The sequence below is a fragment of the Talpa europaea genome, assembly GCF_964194135.1.
Source record: "Talpa europaea genome assembly, chromosome: 11".
Taxonomy (NCBI): Eukaryota; Metazoa; Chordata; class Mammalia; order Eulipotyphla; family Talpidae; genus Talpa; species Talpa europaea.
This window is the reverse complement of record NC_140078.1, coordinates 65,901,695-65,921,509: the sequence shown is the minus strand read 5'-3', so window position 1 is coordinate 65,921,509 and position 19,815 is coordinate 65,901,695. Positions and strand designations below refer to the sequence as shown.

The 19,815-nt window shown below is 39.2% G+C and overlaps 1 protein-coding gene across 1 annotated transcript in view; it reads right to left on the bottom strand.

The window, feature by feature from the left end:
• The window catches only part of ERC2 (ELKS/RAB6-interacting/CAST family member 2), a gene marked incomplete at both ends in the record, with an annotated part of 688,274 nt that overhangs the window by 346,339 nt on the left and 322,120 nt on the right, over window positions 1–19,815 (bottom strand). The window contains 2 exons of the mRNA XM_084248450.1: window positions 8,139–8,279; window positions 15,270–15,407. Coding sequence (XP_084104576.1) covers window positions 8,139–8,279; window positions 15,270–15,407 — 279 coding nt within the window. The remainder of the gene's footprint in view (window positions 1–8,138; window positions 8,280–15,269; window positions 15,408–19,815) is intronic.

Genomic DNA, 19,815 nt, shown 5'->3' with positions numbered 1-19,815 from the left:
ATGATCCCTTCCAGCGCCATCCATGTTGCTGCAAATTGCATGTGTTTATCTTTTTTGAATGCTGAGTAAAATTCCATGGTATATATGTACCACATCTTCTTGATCCAGTCATCTATTTTTGGGCATTTGGGTTGTTTCCAAAGCTTAGCTATTGTAAACAGTGCTGCTATAAACATAGGGGTGCAGGTATTCTTTGGAATTGATGTTTCTGTGTCCTCTGGGTAAATACCTAGGAGTGGAATTGCTGGATCATATGGAAGCTCTATGTTTAGTAGGTCCAGAAATCTCCACACAGCTCTCCATAGTGGTTGGACCAGTTTGCATTCCCACCAACAGTACAGGAGAGTTCCTTTTTCTCCACACCCTCGCCAACATTTGTTGTTGCTAGTTTTTTTAATATGTGCCATTCTCACTGGTGTGAGATGGTATCTCATGGTAGTTTTGATTTGCATTTCCCTGATTACAAGTGATGTTGAACATTTTTTCATATGTCTGTTGGCCATTTGCATTTCCTCTTCAGAGAAGTTTCTTTTTAGCTCTTCTGCCCATTTTTTGACTGGATTATTTTCTTTGTTGTTGCTGAGTCTCATCAGCTCTTTGCAGATTTTTGTGATCAGTCCTTTATCATTAGTGTTGGGTGCAAAAATGTTCTCCCAGTTGGTGGGGTTTCTCTTTGTTTTTGTTATTGTCTCTTTTGCTGTGCAGAAGCTCTTTAATTTGATGTAGTCCCAGCTGTTTATCTTTGTCTTCACTATCACTGCTTTGGGTGATGTGTCTGTAAAGATGTCTTTGATGTGCAAATCCCGTAGTGTTTCGCCTATATTTCCTTCTATGTATTTTATGGTTTCAGGTCTTATGTCAAGTTCTTTAATCCATTTTGAGTTGATTTTTGTGTATGGTGTGAGGTAGTGGTCAAGCTTCATTCTTTTGCATGTAGCGACCCAGTTTTCCCAGCACCATTTATTGAACAAACTTTCTTTGCTCCAATGCATAGTCTTTGCTCCTTTGTCAAAGATTAGTTGACCATAAATCTGTGGGTTTATTTCTGGATTTTCTTTTCGATTCCATTGGTCTGTATGTCTGTTCTTGTTCCAATACCATGCAGTTTTGATGATTATGGCTTTGTAGTATAGTTTGAAGTCTGGGCGTGTGATGCCTCCATTTCCTTCTTTTTTTTTTTCAGTAGAGCTTTGGCTATTTGGGGTTTTTGGTGATTCCATATGAATTTCATCAATAATTGTTCTATTTCTTTGAAGAATGCCATTGAGATTTTGATTGGAATAGCATTGAATCTGTATATTGCTTTTGGTAGGATGGCCATTTTAATAATGTTTATTCTTCCAATCCATGAGCAGGAGATGTCTTTCCATTTCTTTGTACCTTCTTCTATTTCTTTTAACAGTGCTTTATAGTTTTCTTTGTATAGGTCCTTTACCTCTTTTGTTAGATTTATTCCCAAATATTTGATTTTTTTTGTTTCGATAATAAAAGGGATAGTTTTTTTGATTTCTTCTTCTTCAGATTTATTGTTTGTGTATAGGAAGGCTACTGACTTTTGCGTGTTGATTTTGTATCCTGCCACTTTACTGAACTGATTGATGAGTTGAATTAGTTTTTCTGTGGAGTTTTTGGGGTTCTCTATGTATATTATCATATCATCTGCAAATAGTGATAGTTTGACTTCTTCTTTTCCTATTTGGATTCCTTGGATGTCTTTCTCTTGTCTTATTGCTCTGGCTAGGACTTCCAGTATTATATTGAAAAGCAGTGGTGAGAGTGGACATCCTTGTCTTGTTCCAGATCTTAATGGAATTGCTTTCAGCTTTTCACCATTGAGAATGATACTGGCTGTTGGCTTGTCATAGATGGCCTTTATGATGTTGAGGTATGTTCCTTGTATCCCAAGAATTTCAAGGGCTTTTATCATGAATGGGTGTTGCACTTTGTCGAAAGCTTTTCTCAGCATCTATTGATATTATCATATGGTTTTTATATTTCTTTTTGTTGATGTGTTGGATAACATTGATTGATTTTCGGATGTTAAACCATCCTTGTGCCCCTGGAATGAATCCAACTTGGTCATGGTGAATTATCTTATGGATACATTGTTGGATTCTGATAGCTAAAATTTTATTGAGGATTTTTGCATCAGTGTTCATTAGGGAGATTGGCCTATAGTTTTCCTTTTTTGTGTTGTCCTTATTCGGTTTTGGTATTAGTGTAATATTGGCTTCATAGAACGTGTTTGGTATTGTCCCTTCCTTCTCAATTTTTTGGAAGAGTTTGTGAAGGATAGGCACTAATTCGTCTCTGTTTGGTAGAATTCATTTGTAAATCCATCAGGTCCTGGGCTTTTGTTTTTGGGGAGGTTTTTGATTACCATTTCAATTTCGCTGCTTGTAATTGGTCTGTTTAGGTGTTCTATTTCTTCTTTATCTAGCTTTGGGTGATTGTAGAGTTGTAGGAATTTGTCCATCTCCTCTAGATTGTTGAACTTGTTTCCATATAACTGTTCATAGTAGTTACTGATTATTCTTTTGATTTCTGCTGTGTCCGTTGTGATTTCTCCTCTTTCATTTATGATCCTGTGTATTTGTGCTTTCTCCCTTTTTTCCTTTGTGAGCCTGGCTAGGGGTTTGTCTATTTTATTTATTTTTTCAAAGAACCAGCTCTTGGTTTCATTGATCTTTTGGATTGTTTTTTTAGTTTCAATTTCATTTATTTCTGCTTTGGTTTTTATTATTTCTTTTCTTCTACTGGTTTTGGGGTTTTTTTGTTGTTCTTTTTCTAGATCTTTGAGCTTCGAGATTAGGTTGTTTCTTTGAGTTCTTTCTTGTTTTTTGATGTGAGCTTCTATTGCTATATATTTTCCTCTTATTACTGCTTTTGCTGCATCCCATACATTTAGGATATTGGTGTCCTCCTTGTCATTCAATTCAAAGAATTTTTTAATTTCTTCTTTGATCTCCTCGTTAGTCCAGTGGTCTTCCAGTAGTGTGGCTTTTAATCTCCATGAGGTAGGATAGTTCCTTGCCTTCTTTTTATGATTTATTTCTAGTTTGATGCCTTCGTGGTCAGAAAAGATGGTTGGTATGATTTCAATCTTGGTGTATCTGTTGATGTTTGTCTTGTGCCCCAGTATGTGATCGATCCTGGAGAATGATCCGTGTGAGCTTGAGAAAAATGTGTACTCCGTTTTTTTGGGGTTTAGTGTTCTATAGATGTCTGTTAAGCCCAAATGCTCTAGGTCCTTATTTAGAGCTTTACTTTCTTTACTTATTTTTTGTCTTGTTGATCTATCCATTGTTGATAGTGGTGTGTTGAAGTCTCCCACTACGTATGTGTTTTCTCTGATGTCTGTTTTCAGAGAGGACAACAGTTGTCTGATATATTTTGGTGCTCTTTCGTTTGGTGAGTATATGTTAATGAGTGTTATTTCTTCTTGAAGTATTGTCCCCTTAATCATAATGTAGTGACCATTGGGGTCTCTTTTTATTTTTTTGAGTTTGAAGTCTGTTTTATCTGATATAAGTATAGCTGTTCCTGCTTTCTTTTTTGGCCCATTTGCTTGTAGGGTTGTTTTCCATCCTTTGACTTTGAGCCTATTTTTATCTTTTGTAGCTAAATGTGTTTCCTGGAGACAGCAAAAGGTTGGGTTTTGTTTCTTAATCCAGGCTGCAACTCTGTGTCTTTTTATTGAAGAGTTTAGTCCATTTACATTTAGAGTTAATATTGATATGTTAGCATCTGTATTTGCCATTATGTTTGTCTTTCCTTTGATTTTATTTATTTATTCTTTTAATAACTTTTTTTTTTTTTGGTCTTCTTTCGTTGTTATTCGTCCCTCTGAGGTTCTGGCTTTAGGATTCCTTGTAGTATTTTTTGGAGTGGGGGTTTAGTCGTAATGAAATTCCGGAGTTTCTCTTTGTCTGGGAAGGTCCATATTCTTTCTTCATGGAGGAAAGAGAGCTTTGCGGGATAGAGTATTCTTGGTTGGCATCTGTTTTCTTGGAGTCTGTTGACTATGTCCCTCCACTCTCTCCTTGCCCGTAGTGTTTCTTCAGAGAAGTCTGATGTCAGCCTGATTGGTTTTCCTTTGAATGTTATCTGTTTCTTCCTTCTTGTCAGCTTCATTATTTTTTCCTTGTCCTGGATTCTTGGGAGCTTTACTATTATGTGTCTTGCTGTGTTTTTCCTTTCGTCGTGGAAGTTTGGTGTTCTTCTTGCTTCTTGTATATCAATTTTCAGCTCCTTCTTCGCATTTGGGAAGTTCTCTTCAATTATATCCATGAATATTTTCTCTGTTCCTACATCTCTCTCCTCTCCTTCTGGAATTCCTATAACTCTTATATTTCCTTTCCTCATGGAGTCAGATAGTTCCCGAAGTCTTTCTTCATTCTTTTTCCTTCGTACTTCTCTTTCCTTTTCTGTTTTGGTTCTTTTTATTTCTGTGTCTTCAAGAGTACTTATTCGCTCTTCCATTTCACCTATTCTGCTTTCATTGCTTTTCCCAGAGTTCTTTAGTTCATCCATTAATTCTTTGATCTCCTGCATTTCTTTTACTTCCCTCTTTAGGGACTCAATTTCCTTCTTCTGATCTATCACTTTTTTAATCATGGCAATTTTAAATTCTCTTTCTGGAAGGCTCAGAAGTTCTTCCAAGTTGCTGTCGTTGCAATCTGGGGAGTGGTTTTCTTTTTGTGGTGTGCTTCTTTCCTGAGGAGTTGTTAGGTTGCGTGTGGTTCTTCTACTCCCTACTGTCTGTTTTCTAATTTGTCATATGCGTTGGGACACTGTGTTGCTCGGACTGACTGGCATCTTGGGTGAACTTCTCCACTCCCCTCTGGCTCTTCCAGGAGCCATCTCTGTCTTCTGGGGGAGCTTTCTGCTGGTTTTAGGCAGTTTTTACTGAAGAAATGTCCCTGTTCTAAAATGGCGAAGCGGGATGCAGTCCCTGCGCCTCCGGTTTCAGGCACACTCTTCTGCGCACTCGGTCTGCCCCGGACGTGGGTGCCTGCTCCCTCTGTGGGCTCAGACTGCTGGTCAGAAGGGGCCTGGCATGGGCTAACTTCCCGGCTGGCCACTGGGTCCTCCAGAAGCCTTCTGCCCTTTTCAAGCAGTCTTAAGAAATTTCCTGTTCTATGGGGTGTTAGTGACTTTTTTTTCCTGGTCGCTAGGTGGCGCCAGAGATCTCTCCTATTGTCCTTGGGGGGCTGTTTTTCGCCTCCCCCCACCCCGTGGGACAGGGAACAGAGCGGGAATGGTAGGGTACACCTCAACAGCTTTGGGGTGCTGTGTCTGCCTTGTGCCCCACCGTCGTGGAGAACCCACGCCCCGAATTTTCGTGCCCCGGGTCTCAGTTCAAAGCCCTCAGTTCCAGGACGCGGGCTGTAGCCCAGTTCAGTGGCGCGGGAATGCGCCTTTTGCACCGCTCCCGTGCCTGGGTGCCTGGTTCCTGCTTACTCAGGGAGGGACCTTCACCTCAGTGAGGACCTCCGCGCGTCTCCCCGCGAGCCTAGGTCGCACGCAGGTGCGGGTACCTGGGCAGCCGCGATCCAGGTCTGCATTTGCTTTTCAAGCTCGCCAAGCGCGCCGCTTTTCCGCGCAAGCTTACCGGCAGCCCGGGCTGTGTGCGCATCTCCCGGGGTCTTTGTTCTTCTCTAATGGCACCCAGAGCCGTTCGCTCACCGCCCGAATCCTGCAGGGTTCGCCTCAGCTCCCGTTCACGGGGTGTGGTGGCTGCAATAGTTCCTTTCCACTCACAGTCCCGCTTGCTGCGTCGTTTGTTCTTGTTGGCCGTTTTGGTTTGTTGTTTTCCTCCTCTCTGCCGGTCGGAGAGTGCCGCCTCTGTGGGCGGGGGAGGGGAGCAGGGTTCTGCGCTTCCCTCCCTTCTAGTCCTCTTTTATGGCCACTTTCTTCTTCGGGTAGTTTGCTGGAGTCACCCGTTTATCTTCCGTGTCCCAGTTCTCACTGGGACCTGCCGCTTTTCCTCCCTATTAACTTTTTTTAATGGGAGATCTTACTCGCAGCGTCTCCTCGCCGCCATGTTGCTCCGCCCCCTTCGGAAATAGTCAGCTTTATGTGTCCATTTGGCTGGGCTATATAATCCTCACTTATTCAATCAAACCCAAATCTAGATGATGCTGTGAAGATACTGTGTAGATGTGACTAACATCAACAATTAATTGACTTTAAGTGTCAGCTGGTGGGCCTGATTTCACCAGCTGAAAGATCTCAAGAGCAGAACTGATGTTTCACTGAAGAAGAAGAACTTCTACCTATGAACTACAACATCAACTCGGTCAAAGAATTTCCAGTCTATCCTTTCTGATGGCCTGCCCTGTTTCGAATTTGCCTGGCCAGCCCTCATAACAATTCTTTGCAATAAACTTCTTAATATGGTTAAATTTCCTAATATAGTTTTGTTTTTCTGGTGGAAGCTTGACCGACACACCCAGTCCAGTGGCAGGCACATTATTATACAGGAACAATAAATGCTTGCTGAAATGTCTGTCTGAAATTCACACAATGCAGGCATTGTGGGCAAAATTATTTTCATATAAAGCTTATGGACCACAATGTCATCAAGATCTCTTTCCAATTATATGTATCTACATCGATTTTAAAGCACAAACCCACAAACAGCACAAGCAGTCAGTGATGAATACAGCAGATGAGGTCAAGTTTTCTGTGCCTTCTGTCACATACCAACTACAGTAATCGCAGACCCCCCAGGTTGGATTTGGCAGTGAAATAGTAGGAAGCATTTTCATATCAGAGTAATGATCTCTGTTCTAAAAAAAAACTATGAAATTAAATTTTAGGAATATGAATTTTGTTTCTGGGTTTCCTCAAAACTTCTATTACTCATCAATGCTTCCCTTTTGGGGGAAGAATTTAATTTACAGAGACTTCTCAAAATCCAAGGGCAGGAATAATACTGTGGGGCTGAGAAATGGACAACTGAGTCGTGACAGAGACTAGCAGGGAGGAAGGGTCTGCAATATGCCTGAAGAAGAGGGACATTTACTCTGGACAAAATGCATGTAAAGGAACCAAATGTGGATAACAGCACATATTCCTGCATTGAGGAGAGTGAATAAAATAGCATGCATTACTACATCTCAAACTTTTCTACCAAACTATCCCTCTATGAACTAAAGAGTAAGGGAGAATAGTCCCAAGCATCCTCTCCACAACCCCCAAGCAATAAATTATATTATTTTACTTTAAAAATCTAGATAAAATATGTACTTTGTGTTTTTTTTTTGTTTTTTTAAAAATTTATTTATTTATTTGCTTGTTTGTTTGTTTGTTTGTTTGTTTATACAAGCACTGGGTACAGTCAGAAGCACGGGATGGCGAGAGAATTCACCTGAGCCAGAGCGGGGAGCAGAGCAGGCAGAAGGACCGAAGGCAACTGCTGAGGGGAGCAGCGGGCAGCAGGAGAGGTCTGCGCACCATGTGGGACCCTCCTCTGGTGGCTGGGGAGCAGCCGGGGATGGAACCAGCACTGCAGAGGCTGCGGGCAGCTTTGCAACCCAGCGCTCAACCGCTGCGCCACTGGGAAGGCCCCAAAATATGTACTTTGTATCATTTGCTATAGGTTGAAAATATTGTTTTCCTTATTTAGCATAATGTAAAAATGGTATTTCATAAGAGCAGTCACACTTAGCCTAAGCCTTTGTTTCCAGCCTGACCCACCTAACGTGCTGATATTAAGTGATCTCTTTGAGAAGCATGGACAAGAACAGAAGCACTCAACAGAAAAATAGGATCTCAGTAGAGTAGAATGATTATTATCATTGTCACTGCTGCTGTCATTGTTATCTCAAGCAATGAATCATGAGACATTAATAAACATCAGATCCTCTAAGTCATACAAATGTGCTAAGACATCAAGAAAAGTTTCAAGGAGTTGCACTATATGCAGTTAGTAGAGTAGAAAAGATAAGCATCATCAATGAAGAGGGTTACATACTATTTTGCTTTGCTTCAGACAACTTTGCAAAGAAAAGGGAACCATTTCCCCAAGCCTTCCTACAGTCCCTCAAACTGAGTCTTCAGCTTCATGAGGCCATGGTGAATGCAGATTTAACGGGACTGTGAAGGTCATTCACTTGTTTTTCGTGACTCACCTCTTTTTCAGTGAGTTCAGCTTGTAAAGCATTGACCTTCTCTTTTAGGTCTTTGTTCTCTTTTCGGAAGGATTCTATCTCTTCTAGTCTTTCCCGGTCATCTCTCTCCCGCTGCTCTTTCAAACGCTCAATTATTCTCTCCTGTGAGACACAATTGCCAAAAAAGAACTGTCAGGAAACTGCCCAGCAGTATACATACCAACGCACCCCACAAAAGGAAATCAGAGGTAATAAAAGCAAGGAACGATCTACAAAAACCAATACACACAAGATATGCAAAATTGTAAAGAGAAGTAGTATATAACAACAATGGACAAAGACAATGAATATAGCTTTAGCTTATTAGTAAAAGTTAGGGCAGCAAGGCAGCTTAATGTTCATTCTCTGAGGCCTTTCAAGGTAGTACCTGGTAGATTTAAAGAGCAGTTCCAGTACAGGGAGGCTTAACATCAAGAAGGTAGGCTTGCCAAAGCCTTGGCAAGGGAAAGAAGCAGAACCAAGCTCTTGTATGGCTCTTTGCTGGGCTTTCCCATTCAACACCAAAGAACCTCTCTTGGTTTCTGAAGACTCTTCTCTGGCTAGAAAATGTGGATCAAAATGTGGTATGACCTAGCCCTCCAGGACTTAGGGTTGAATTCGCAATTATAATTTGAGACAAAATAAAGAATAAGCTCATTGTATAATGGTTTTCCAATGTGTCTGGAAATGTTTATTCACTTCCATATTTTTTCAATGGCTTCTTGGCAAACAGTGAAGACCCTGAAATATTGCTTGAATCTGAGCAAAGATAAAGCAGCAGCTTTCCTTTATTGGGAGCTTACTTCATTCTAGATACTACATAATGCAGCCTTCTTGTCTAGTCCTCATCACAGCTGCAAGGTCTGAACAATTGCTACTGGTAACATTGTAGAAATCAGAATCCAGTTCAAGGAAGCCAGCTTGCTCATTCAACCAAACCCAGCTCATCAACAGAAGGTCTACATTGGGACTTAGGGCTCTCTTGAGTCCTAGCTGCACACCTGAGACCACACTGCCACATTCATATCCCTGGGCCATTCAAAGAGGTCTAAGGTCTGATCTGTCCTTGACTTTCATATTGAAATGGAAACACTACTCTGGTATAACTCTTTTAACCTGGGGTTGGATAAACCATCTGACATATAACAGGCAATTAAAAAGGCAGATGGAAGGAACAAGAACTCAAATTAGGAATAATCATGGCTTCAAAGTAAGGGCAATAAAATTAAGTATGTGTGTTAACATCTAGAAGGTGTCAGAGTCATTTGCAAAGCAGGTTGATTTGCTCTAAGCCCTTGTACTATTGACTGGGCATTGATGACAAAAAAAATCAGCAAGCACTATAATGTTTTTAAGTGTTATTGATGATTCAATACTACAAAATATTTCTCCGTCAATCACAAAACTAATTTAACTGTCAGCTGCACAGGGCCAGATGTCAAAAACATGTGCTAAAAGGCCCTAATATGCCATGATCTACTTGATTAACAACTAACTTGCAGAAATTCCAACAATGTGTTCTTGTTTTAGTCTTATTTGCATTGGCAAGTGTTCCTTGTACACCCATCTGGCTCTGCACAGGTCTAATCTATTTGTGCTTTATCACTAAATGGGAACTGAATTGCAGTGGCCTATCTGGCTTTCTCAACTGCTTATCTGCTATGTGGCTACCACAAGACTTGGCGGGACTAGCTTTATAAATACTGTGGGACCTGTCTCTTGAGTTTCTGTGTCAATCCTAGAACTAAGTCATACTCAGTTTTAAGTCACTAAGCAGCATTATTTTTTGCATGCTTGGAACATTTGAATAAGTTCCTGGAAATGACAAAGAATAACACACTTCCTGGGGTGTCCTAATGCAAGTGGAATGGTGAACAGTGCCTAATGGGTTCTTTTCATCAGTCAAAAGATAGCAAATCATTAAATGTTCTCATGAGTCCACAATTTTTAAATGTATTTTTGCACCATATCTTGTTCCAACGGATCTGCACAATTAAGTGTGGATAAAAATGTAACTTGTGAGGGAGAGCCCATTAAAGGCGATCTGATGTTGTCAAAAGCACAAAAATCAAACAGTTAAAGTTACAGTCCCATTCCATCATCCCTGAGCTGTGAGGCCTTGGGATAGTTCAAATGAGGAAACCAATTCCCAAGCAAGGACCAACTTAGAATAGAAGTGGCTTCCTGGAGTGCTGGGTAAGAAGCTAGCACCTCAATGATTGCTGTTATCTGCTTGGGGGATGGTGCCACACATGTCCAGAATTCTCATTTCTGGACAAGTCTTTTTATCTCACTGGACCCATTTCCCAGCTTTTTTTTTAAAAACTAAAATCAACAAACTTTATTCCTAAAAATAGAATTGGTCTAAAAGAGATGAGTCCCTTTCTCCAAAGAGGAAACACAAATGGCCAACAGGCATATGAAAAAATATTCAACATCCCTTATCATCAGGGAAACGCAAATCAAAACCACATTGAGATACCACCTTACACCAATAAGAACTGCACATATCCAAAAAACAAGCAACAACAAATGTTGGTAAGGATGCGGTGAAAAAGGAACTCTCTTACATTGCTGGTGGGAGTGCAAACTGGTCCAACCACTATGGAAAGCTGTCTGGAGGTTCCTCAGTCTACTAAGAATGGAACTACCATATGACCCGGCAATTCCACTCCTAGGGATCTACCCAAAGGACACAAAAACACTGATTCAAAAGCACACCTGTACACCTATGTTTATTGCAGCACTATTCACAATAGGCAAAATCTGGAAACAATCCAAATACCCAAAAATAGATGACTGGATCAAGATGTGGCATATATACACAATGGAATATTATTCAGCAATCAAAAAAGATAAACTCATGCCATTCGCAGCTACGTGGATGGAACTAGAAGGAATTATGCTCAGTGAAATAGGCCAGAAGGAAAAAGAAAAATATTGGATGGTTTCACTTATAACAGGAATATAGGGGAACCCAATAAGACATCAGTGTAAGAAAATAATAACAGTACAAAACACAACAAAGCAAAAACGGACAATTATAAATCAGAGACATCCTGCAGGGGAGGAGGAGGAAGAGGGAGGGATCAGAGGGAGGGAGGGAAGAGCACAGGGGACTGAGGTGATGGTGCATGGGTGCATTGGTGAAGGACACTATGGAGACTACACCTGAGAGGGTGGGGGGAAGCAAATATTGTTTAAAAATGAACAATGATGTAAGACTTGATTTTAAAACTGTTAAGCCCTTCTATCTTTTAGTAAAATGTCCTTTTAAAGAAAAATAAAAAATAAAAGAGTCTTGAGAAATAACACAATTTATAAAATTTATAAAAATTTATGATTTTTATAAATTAAATATTTGATTATTAAGTTAATCATACATTTATATGAGGTTGTAAGAAATATATAGAGGGACCCCTGTATACTTCCCATTTCCTCCAATGGTAACATCTTATAGGACAAATATATTATAGCAAATATCACACCTGGGATATTGACACTGACACCATCAATACCTAGAACATTTCCATCCCTACTGGGGTCCCTTCTGCTGCTCCTCTCTGCTTTACTTGCCCCTCCTTAACTGCTGGCAGAAATCAATCTGGTCTTATTTTTATACTTTTGCCATTTCAAGAATGTTACATAGATTCATAAAATATTAAACCTTTGGGGGCTGGCTGTTTTCACACAGTTGATATTTTTAAATATTTTATTTATTTTTCAGTAAAAGAACTGGGGTGTAGGCGAGAAATGGGAAGGGGTGATAGGATTCCCCATAGACAGAATGCGGAGCAGAACAGGCAGATCTACTGACATACACTGCTGAGGGGAGCAGCAGACAAGATAGGAAGGGTCTGCTGTGCCATATGTGGGTCAGCTCCCTGGCCAGGAACAAAGTCTGGCCAACAAAGTGCTAACGCTGAAACTTAACCCCTCCACCATCAGGGAGGCCCTGTTTTCCCGCAGTTCAATTCACTGAAAGTTCCTCCAGGTTGTTACAAGTATCAAGAGCTCATACCTTCCCTTGCTGAGAAGTGTTCCAGGTTATGTAGAGACCACATTCTGTTTACTCTCACTGGAAGAAGGATACCTAAAGAGCTTCCAGTTTTTAGCTATTAAGCTGCTATAAATATTTCAGAGACTTTTGTGCGAATATAAGTCTTTACACTCGAGCCACTATAGAACCATATATACTATACTGCATCCCTATTTTTCAGAAGGGTGAACACACTCCAGGGATGTTTAAGTATCCAGTAATTAGCCAGGACTGGGCCATGAGTTGTAGAAATCCAACAGAAGTAAGGAACATGGTTCCCCCTACCAAGGACATACAATCTATATGGGAAGCAATATTAAGACTGAAATACTGAAATCACAACTCTGCATGTCATCAAATACGAGAATGAGAAATGACTCTTAAGAGAAATCCAGAAATGGAGAGAGCACTGAGGGCTCAATGTTTAGAGGAAGGTGTTCTGGATAAGAGAGCTATGAGCTATAGCTTGAGTGATGGAGAGTAATAATGATATTTAATGTTTAATATCGGGGTATTGTGTGCCAAGCGCTATCCTAAATCTTACCTCTATTCTAATCCTCATCATGACCCTCCAGGGTAGATAACCATTATTATCTAATTTTACAAATAAGGGATGAGAGAGGGTAATAACATCTATCACATGACAGATCTAGGGTGCAAACCTAGGTGCTCTGGGCCCAGTCAATTCTCTTAATCCGTATACATTCTATCTGCCTGGTAACAAAAGTGGAGGCCCATTTTCTGGTCATAATTAAATACCAATCTTTTTCTTAGGTTTTATTTTTACTCAGAGTCATTTTGAGACCAAAGTATTAAGCCTGGTTTCATTAATGTGATGAGCTCCCTATGGGTCAAAGCTATTGATTAAATTAAAACACCTGAGCTTTAGTAACAGGTGAGAAGTCTGTGTGTAGAAAGGAAAGCACCAGCCTGGAAAGCTGTCATGGGTATGGGGGGGGGGGGGTGGGGGGGTGGTAGGGTGTGTGTGTGGGTGTGGTGTGTGTGTGTGTGTGTGTGTGTGTGTGTGTGTGTATATACACACACAGCTGAAATATCTGAACTTAACCCTACAGTTATGTTCCCTTTTCCATCTTTACAATGTAAGAGTATGGACTTAGTGTTTCTCGAAGTATAGGCTTTTGATCATCTGCATCAGAATCACAGAGCATGATTGCTAAAAATCACAGGCCCCACAGCAGAGCAACTGAACCAGAATCACCAGGAAAAGGTATTTTAAGACACTCCCCAGATAATAAGATTATTTGGATACACCAGAAGCTTGATACCCACTGCAATAAATACAGTAAATCTACTATCTTCTGTCCCATGATACTATCTTTTGCCCATTCCCAGCCAACATTTTTGTCTGTGCTATCCAAGTACACTAGCATTCTGGTTTTGACACTTCTGAAAATTCCCTCCTGTTTGCTTTTATTACTGTGAAAGACTAAATATCAGGTGCAAATGAAGTTTGGAAATTATTCAAAGCCAAAGCTGGCCCACAGAGTTATTCTGTTTGGCTTGAACATCGTAATTTTTTTTCCATGATAGATATTTTTTGTTACTCATTTAAAAATTTATTTTTTTTAATTTATTTTTTTATTATTTTTAAATTTTATATATTTTTACATCATTTTTCATTTTTGCATAATGTATGCATTTTCACCTTGGTTATAGTCCCCATAAAATTCCCACCACCCCCTTGCTTTGATCCCACTTCCTCCTCCCCCCACTGCAGTGCATCTTTGGTTTATAATTGCTTGTTGATTTTGATTTCTAATTTATTATAGTTATTCTTTTTCCTGGTCCCTTATTTAGGTTTTCTAGATTCCTGCTATGAGTGAGACCATCCAGTATTTTTCTTTTTCTTTCTGGCTTATTTCGCTGAGCATAATCCCTTCCAGCTCCATCCATGTTGCTGCAAATTGCATGAGTTTATCTTCTTTGATTGCTGAATAATATTCCATTGGGTATTGTACCACATCTTCTTGATGTGGTATAATACACATAAGGTATTATATGTGGTACAATACAACATAATTTTTTTAAACAAATTTAGTCCTGAAGTTGTAAGTTTATAATTTTAATAGGTACATGAAAACTCTCTAGCTATAGAAATATGGTTAGTTTTGTTTTAGTTTCTATATTTTCAGAATAGAACAATGGTTGTGAAATTATACTATATATCCCTATAATCTGGGAGGGTTGCTAAATTGCAGACTCCCAAGCCCTACTCAAGTTTCTGATACAGTAGGTGTAGAGGGACTAATAATTTAGATTTTCAACAGGCACAACCTGGTGATTCTGAAGTAGAAATCAAAAAAGGCTTCTTTAAGATACACTGCCTGGGGAACCCATGGGTCATTTAATCTAATGATAATTCCTCCATTTCCTTTTACAAATGAAGAGACTAAGGAAATGAGAGGTTAAGTAACTTGTCCAAAGAAGTAAGCATCAGACCTAAGATTTGGAACCAGGCAGTCTAATCCTAAAGTTCACATTCTTGACATTTGTGCAATATAGCTTCTCAGGAAGCTGAGCTATCAGAAGAGGAATTACATTTGCACAGAGTAGAGAACATTCTGGGCTGGGTAATAGTATGTGCAAAGGGTCTGAGCCAAGAGGTAATATCGTACACTTGAAAATCAAAGCTAGAGTAAAAAGAGATGGGGTATGAGGTTGGAGGGAGGGAGAGAAGAAGAAAGAGAGGGAGGGTGGAAGGGAGGGCTAAGAGGTGGTAACAGAGAGGTGACTTTGCAGACAATTGCTAGACAGATGAAGGGATGAACCCTTTGAGCCAGGTTAAGGCTATCAACTTGTATCATCCTAAGAATAATGACAAGCCAGTAAAGATACTTAAGTAAGGCCAAGATGATGTGAGCAGGTTTGCATTTCAAAGCCCACCCTGGCTTCTTCACAGTACCATCTAATTAAGAGGGTTAAGCTGGGGAGGTCCAGCTGGGACTGAGGTGGTGTCAGTTGCATGGAGAAAAGCAGGCATGTTTAAATGCATCCTCTTCTCCCAAGCGTATTTCCCTAAATCCTGATGCCCTGGCTTTTTAGTTCAAGCTCACCTTCTCTGACAAAGCCTCCTCAAGCGTCGCCAGTGCTGTATCCGTATTACTGGAGTCGGTCTGCAAGGACTTCACTCTGTCTTTCAGATTGGTCAGTTGTTTGTCTTTATCCCTAAGTTGTTCTTGCAAATTTTCAATCTGAAAATAAAAATCACTATATTTAATGCAAATTTTATTACATATCCAGGTCTGAAGTAGACCTGTTTAAAAAAAAATAAAAAACATCTGAACAAATGTGATCCCATACCTCTGAGTCACACACAGTGTTGTAGACCAGTGGAATCCAATTTAAAATGGGAAAAAAAAGCCCCACTGTACAAATTGTCAGTATTATGAGGTTGCACTTTGACTTCGATCCTGGACCATCTTGATGAGAGCTTCATTCTTCCATGCAATTCAAACTTTGTACGTAAAGAACAATGTAGATGAGCGTATATGTCCTTTCATATAAATTCAAGTGCTTCGGACACATAAGCCCTATTACTTCTATTTCTATCACTTTCACCAGCCCTTTAAGTCTTAAGTCCACAGACCTAACTTACACAGTGAATCAAAGAAACACATCTGTAGCATTTATTTATTCAATGAACAGACATCTATTGGGTACAAACACCCTATCAGCACACGGCAGAACCTGTGTTGGCATTCACTCAGGCCTTTATTCGGTATTAAACTTTGTGATATGTCAAATGTTGTCAAGTGGCTGTTTCAAAGGAACATGAAAAGCCAAGTAGGTTATCACCAGTAGACTGTTAATGGGAAGAACTTATGATATAAATCAAATGTAACAAGTACTAAACACTCCATTTGGCAACTAAGTCATGTGCTGGCAACCAACCAGTCACTTTTATCCACTATCTGCAGCCTGAAATAAACACACCGAATAGCCGATTATAACGCCTGCTCCACAGCGGCAGCAGCTAGGACCTTCTCCCAGGCATTGCATACATTATCATTCATGCTTTTATTCTTTGCTTTCAAACCATGTATTTCTTATCTAAGGATTTTTAAAAAGCCTCACTGTACAAACAATTTATTCATATTAAGCGTTTTAAAATGACAAGGAAAAAAAGCAGTACAACTCTAAGATAAGTCCATTCAAAATATTTGTATTCTGCACCCAGGCTTTCTCAGGAAATTATTCCAAATGCATTTTTCCAACGTGTGACTCAAACAAATTTCTGGATTACCTGCTTCATTTAGATTGAATCAGGAATGGTGGTACACAAAATGATAACTGTAATAATGAGGAGGAGGGTAAAACAGGAGGTGGCAGTAGTAGCAGCAGCAAAATAGTTCTGAATGCAAAGACTGACACTGCTGCTCCTCAGTATGAGTGATGTGTGTCTTTGCTACTTTTCCCAATGGTTACAATGATATGGGCTACAAAGATGACCTACTTCTCCTTCCATTCTACCTTCCTGCCTTCATGCGTTGCTTCCTTTTTTTTTTTTTTTTTTTTGCCAATGTATCTTCTTAATAAGATATGTCTTCTGTCTTGAGACACCCTGAAAGTCCAGTTACTGGACAAGTAATTAACCTTCTCCATCAAAATGCAGTGTTTTCCATCCAGCTACCACTGTGAGAATGTACTGTTCCTGCATGGAAAACACAGGAGCTGAAAAGGCATAGTATTCTGCAGTCAAAACAAATGCTCCCTCCATTCCAGCTGAGTATTCATGTAGCTATATCACAGCATAAACGAATACATGAGTGAGCAAGAATATGGATGGCTACATATCAGAACAATAGTCAGTGCAGAGAAGAAACTAGCAACTGAGATGATTGTCAGTGTATTATTTTTTTGAGCACGCCCATACCCTCAGGTATATTTGTGTACACGTATATGTGCAAACCCATGGTGGTTCCAAGCAAACTGATTTAGCAACTCCTGACCACCCTGGGAGACAGTGTCCTGGACAGGGGAGAAGGGCCTCCCCAAATAACCAGAACCACTAAGGAGGTTGCAGGGCAGAGGATACATCAGCCTGCAGGCAGGAGCAAAGGACTGGAAAGATTTGGACTGATGGGACCTGGGAATATATGTGTGACATATATCTTTCTCTCACATCTAAGAGTCAATGATACTGCAGGCAAGAAATCTGGAATTGGACACAATTCTAGAGCTGGGGATAAAACACTTTAAAAATTATTGTGCAAAGATCTCCAAGAACAATTCTCAATAGGAAACTTTCACAAGGTGCAGAACAGTGTGGTGAATATAGTCCCCAAAAAAGGGTAAATAAATATACATCTAGAAACACACTCACACACACACACACACACACACTTTGGCTATTGAAATAAAAGATTTTCTGTAGAAAAAATCGTAAGTAATGTTTACAGTGCATGAGACTATGGAAAACAGTCTAGAGTACAGAAAGTACAAGGAAGCGTATTTTAGACTTTTTGTACATTTCTGTAGTTTTCTGCTTTAATTTCCCAAGCAGGTCAGTTTTATTAATTTTTAATGTCTGCTGGGATTATCTAGTCAGTGAGATTACAGTCCATTTTTAGTTTATATTTCTAGATAAAAATAATTAATATAGATGGGTAAAAAATAATAACATAAAGCAAAGCTAAATTGTTCAACTCGGGCCTCTCCGGTGGCGCAGCAGTTGAGTGCTGGGTTGCGAAGCTGCCTGCGGCCTCTGCAGCACCGGTTCAATCCCCGGCTGCTCCCCGGCCACCAGAGGAGGTTCCCACATGGCGCGCAGACCTCTCCCGCCGCCCGCTGCTCCCCTCAGCAGTGTACTTCTGTCCTTCTGCCTGCTCTGCTCCCCGCTCTGGCTCTGGTGAATTCTTTTACCCTCCCGCTCTTCTGACTGTACCCAGTGCTTGTATAAATAAATAAATAAATCTTAAAAAAAAAAAAAAAGATTTCAGAACCTGGGTTTTTAAATAAATAAATAAATAAATAAATTGTTCCACTTACTGGTAATTACAGGCTGCTGGTGCATTTAAAACATTATGCAAGTCTGCAAACTCACACTTGTATATAATTGCTAACTAAGTGCCTTACTCCTGATAGTAAGGAAACGTTTTCAGCCTTTTACCTTTGGGTATGATGGATCTTTCATATCTGGCTTTTATTATGTCAAGGTAGTGTCCTTCTATTTCTAGTTTTTTGAGTATGTTTAACATGAAAAGATGTCAAATTTGTCAAATGTATTTTCTACTTCAATTGAGATGATCCCTTGATTCTCCCTTGATTCTGTTAATGTGATATACTGCTTGATCAATTTTTGTTGAATCATTTTTATGTTGATTAATCCTTGGATTCTTGGAATAAATTTTACTTGATCAAGGTATATTATTCTTTCTATGATTTTTTGAATTTGCTTTTTTAATATTCTGTTGAGAATTTCTAATATTCTGTTTGAGAATATCTAAGTTCATAAAAAATAATGGACTACAGTTTTGGTTTGGGATTGTTTTGTATGCTGTTTGTCTTTTTTGTTGTCTTTTTCTGTCAAGATAATACTAATCTCATGAATTGGTTGTGAAATAGTCCCTCTATCCTTTTTCAGAAAGTAATTGAGTAAAACTAATGTTAGTTCTTTAAATGTTCGGTCTATTTGGGCCTGGAAATTTCCTGTTTAGAAGCTCTGAAATTACAAGTTCACTGTATTTAGCTGTTATAAGACTACACTGATTATCAATTTTACCTTGGTTGAATTTTGATAGTTTGTGGATTTTGAGCATTTTGATCCATTTCTATAAGTTATCAAATTCATGACTATGAAGTTAAAATATTCCTCCACATTTTGATTGCTACAGAATCTGAAATGATATCTCCTGTTTCATTTCTGACATTGGTGATTTATATCTTCTCTATTTTAACTTGTCAGTGTTGCTGGAGGTTTATCAATTTTACTGATACTTTTTCAAAGAAGCAGCTCTGAATTTCATCGATATCTTTATTGTTTCTATGCTCTCAATTTTATTAACTTCTGCTTTAATTTTATTAATTCCTTCCTTTATTTGCTTTGGTATCTTTGGTTCTTCTTTTTCTAGTTTATATTGATAAGAATTTGATTATTCACTTGCAATCTTTCCTCTTTTTTTAATGTAAGCATTTAAAGCTATAAATTTCCCTCTCAGGTTGTTATAATTGTTCTCCACAAATTTTGAAGTGTGTTCAAGTTTCAAGATAAAAGTGTTGTGACAACATTTTCACTTTTTTCTTTTTTCTTCATTCTTTCATCATTTTATTATCAGAAGTTATCACTGAACCATGGATTATTTATTTAGCATCTTTGAACCATGGATTATTTGTAGGTTCTCCTGTCTATTGATGATTTCCAATTTGATGTCATTATGGTCACACCACATACTCTATGAGGTCAGAGTTTCTTTTCAATATATTTTACAACAGTGTACGGTCTGTCTTAGTAAATGCTACATGAACACTTAAAAAGAATGTGTAATCTGATATTGTTCAGTGGAGTGTTCTGTAAATGAAAATTAGCTCTTGATCTATAGAGTTGTTCACTTCTTTTATGTCTTTGCTAATTTTCTGTATTTTGTTACCTCAATTGCTGAT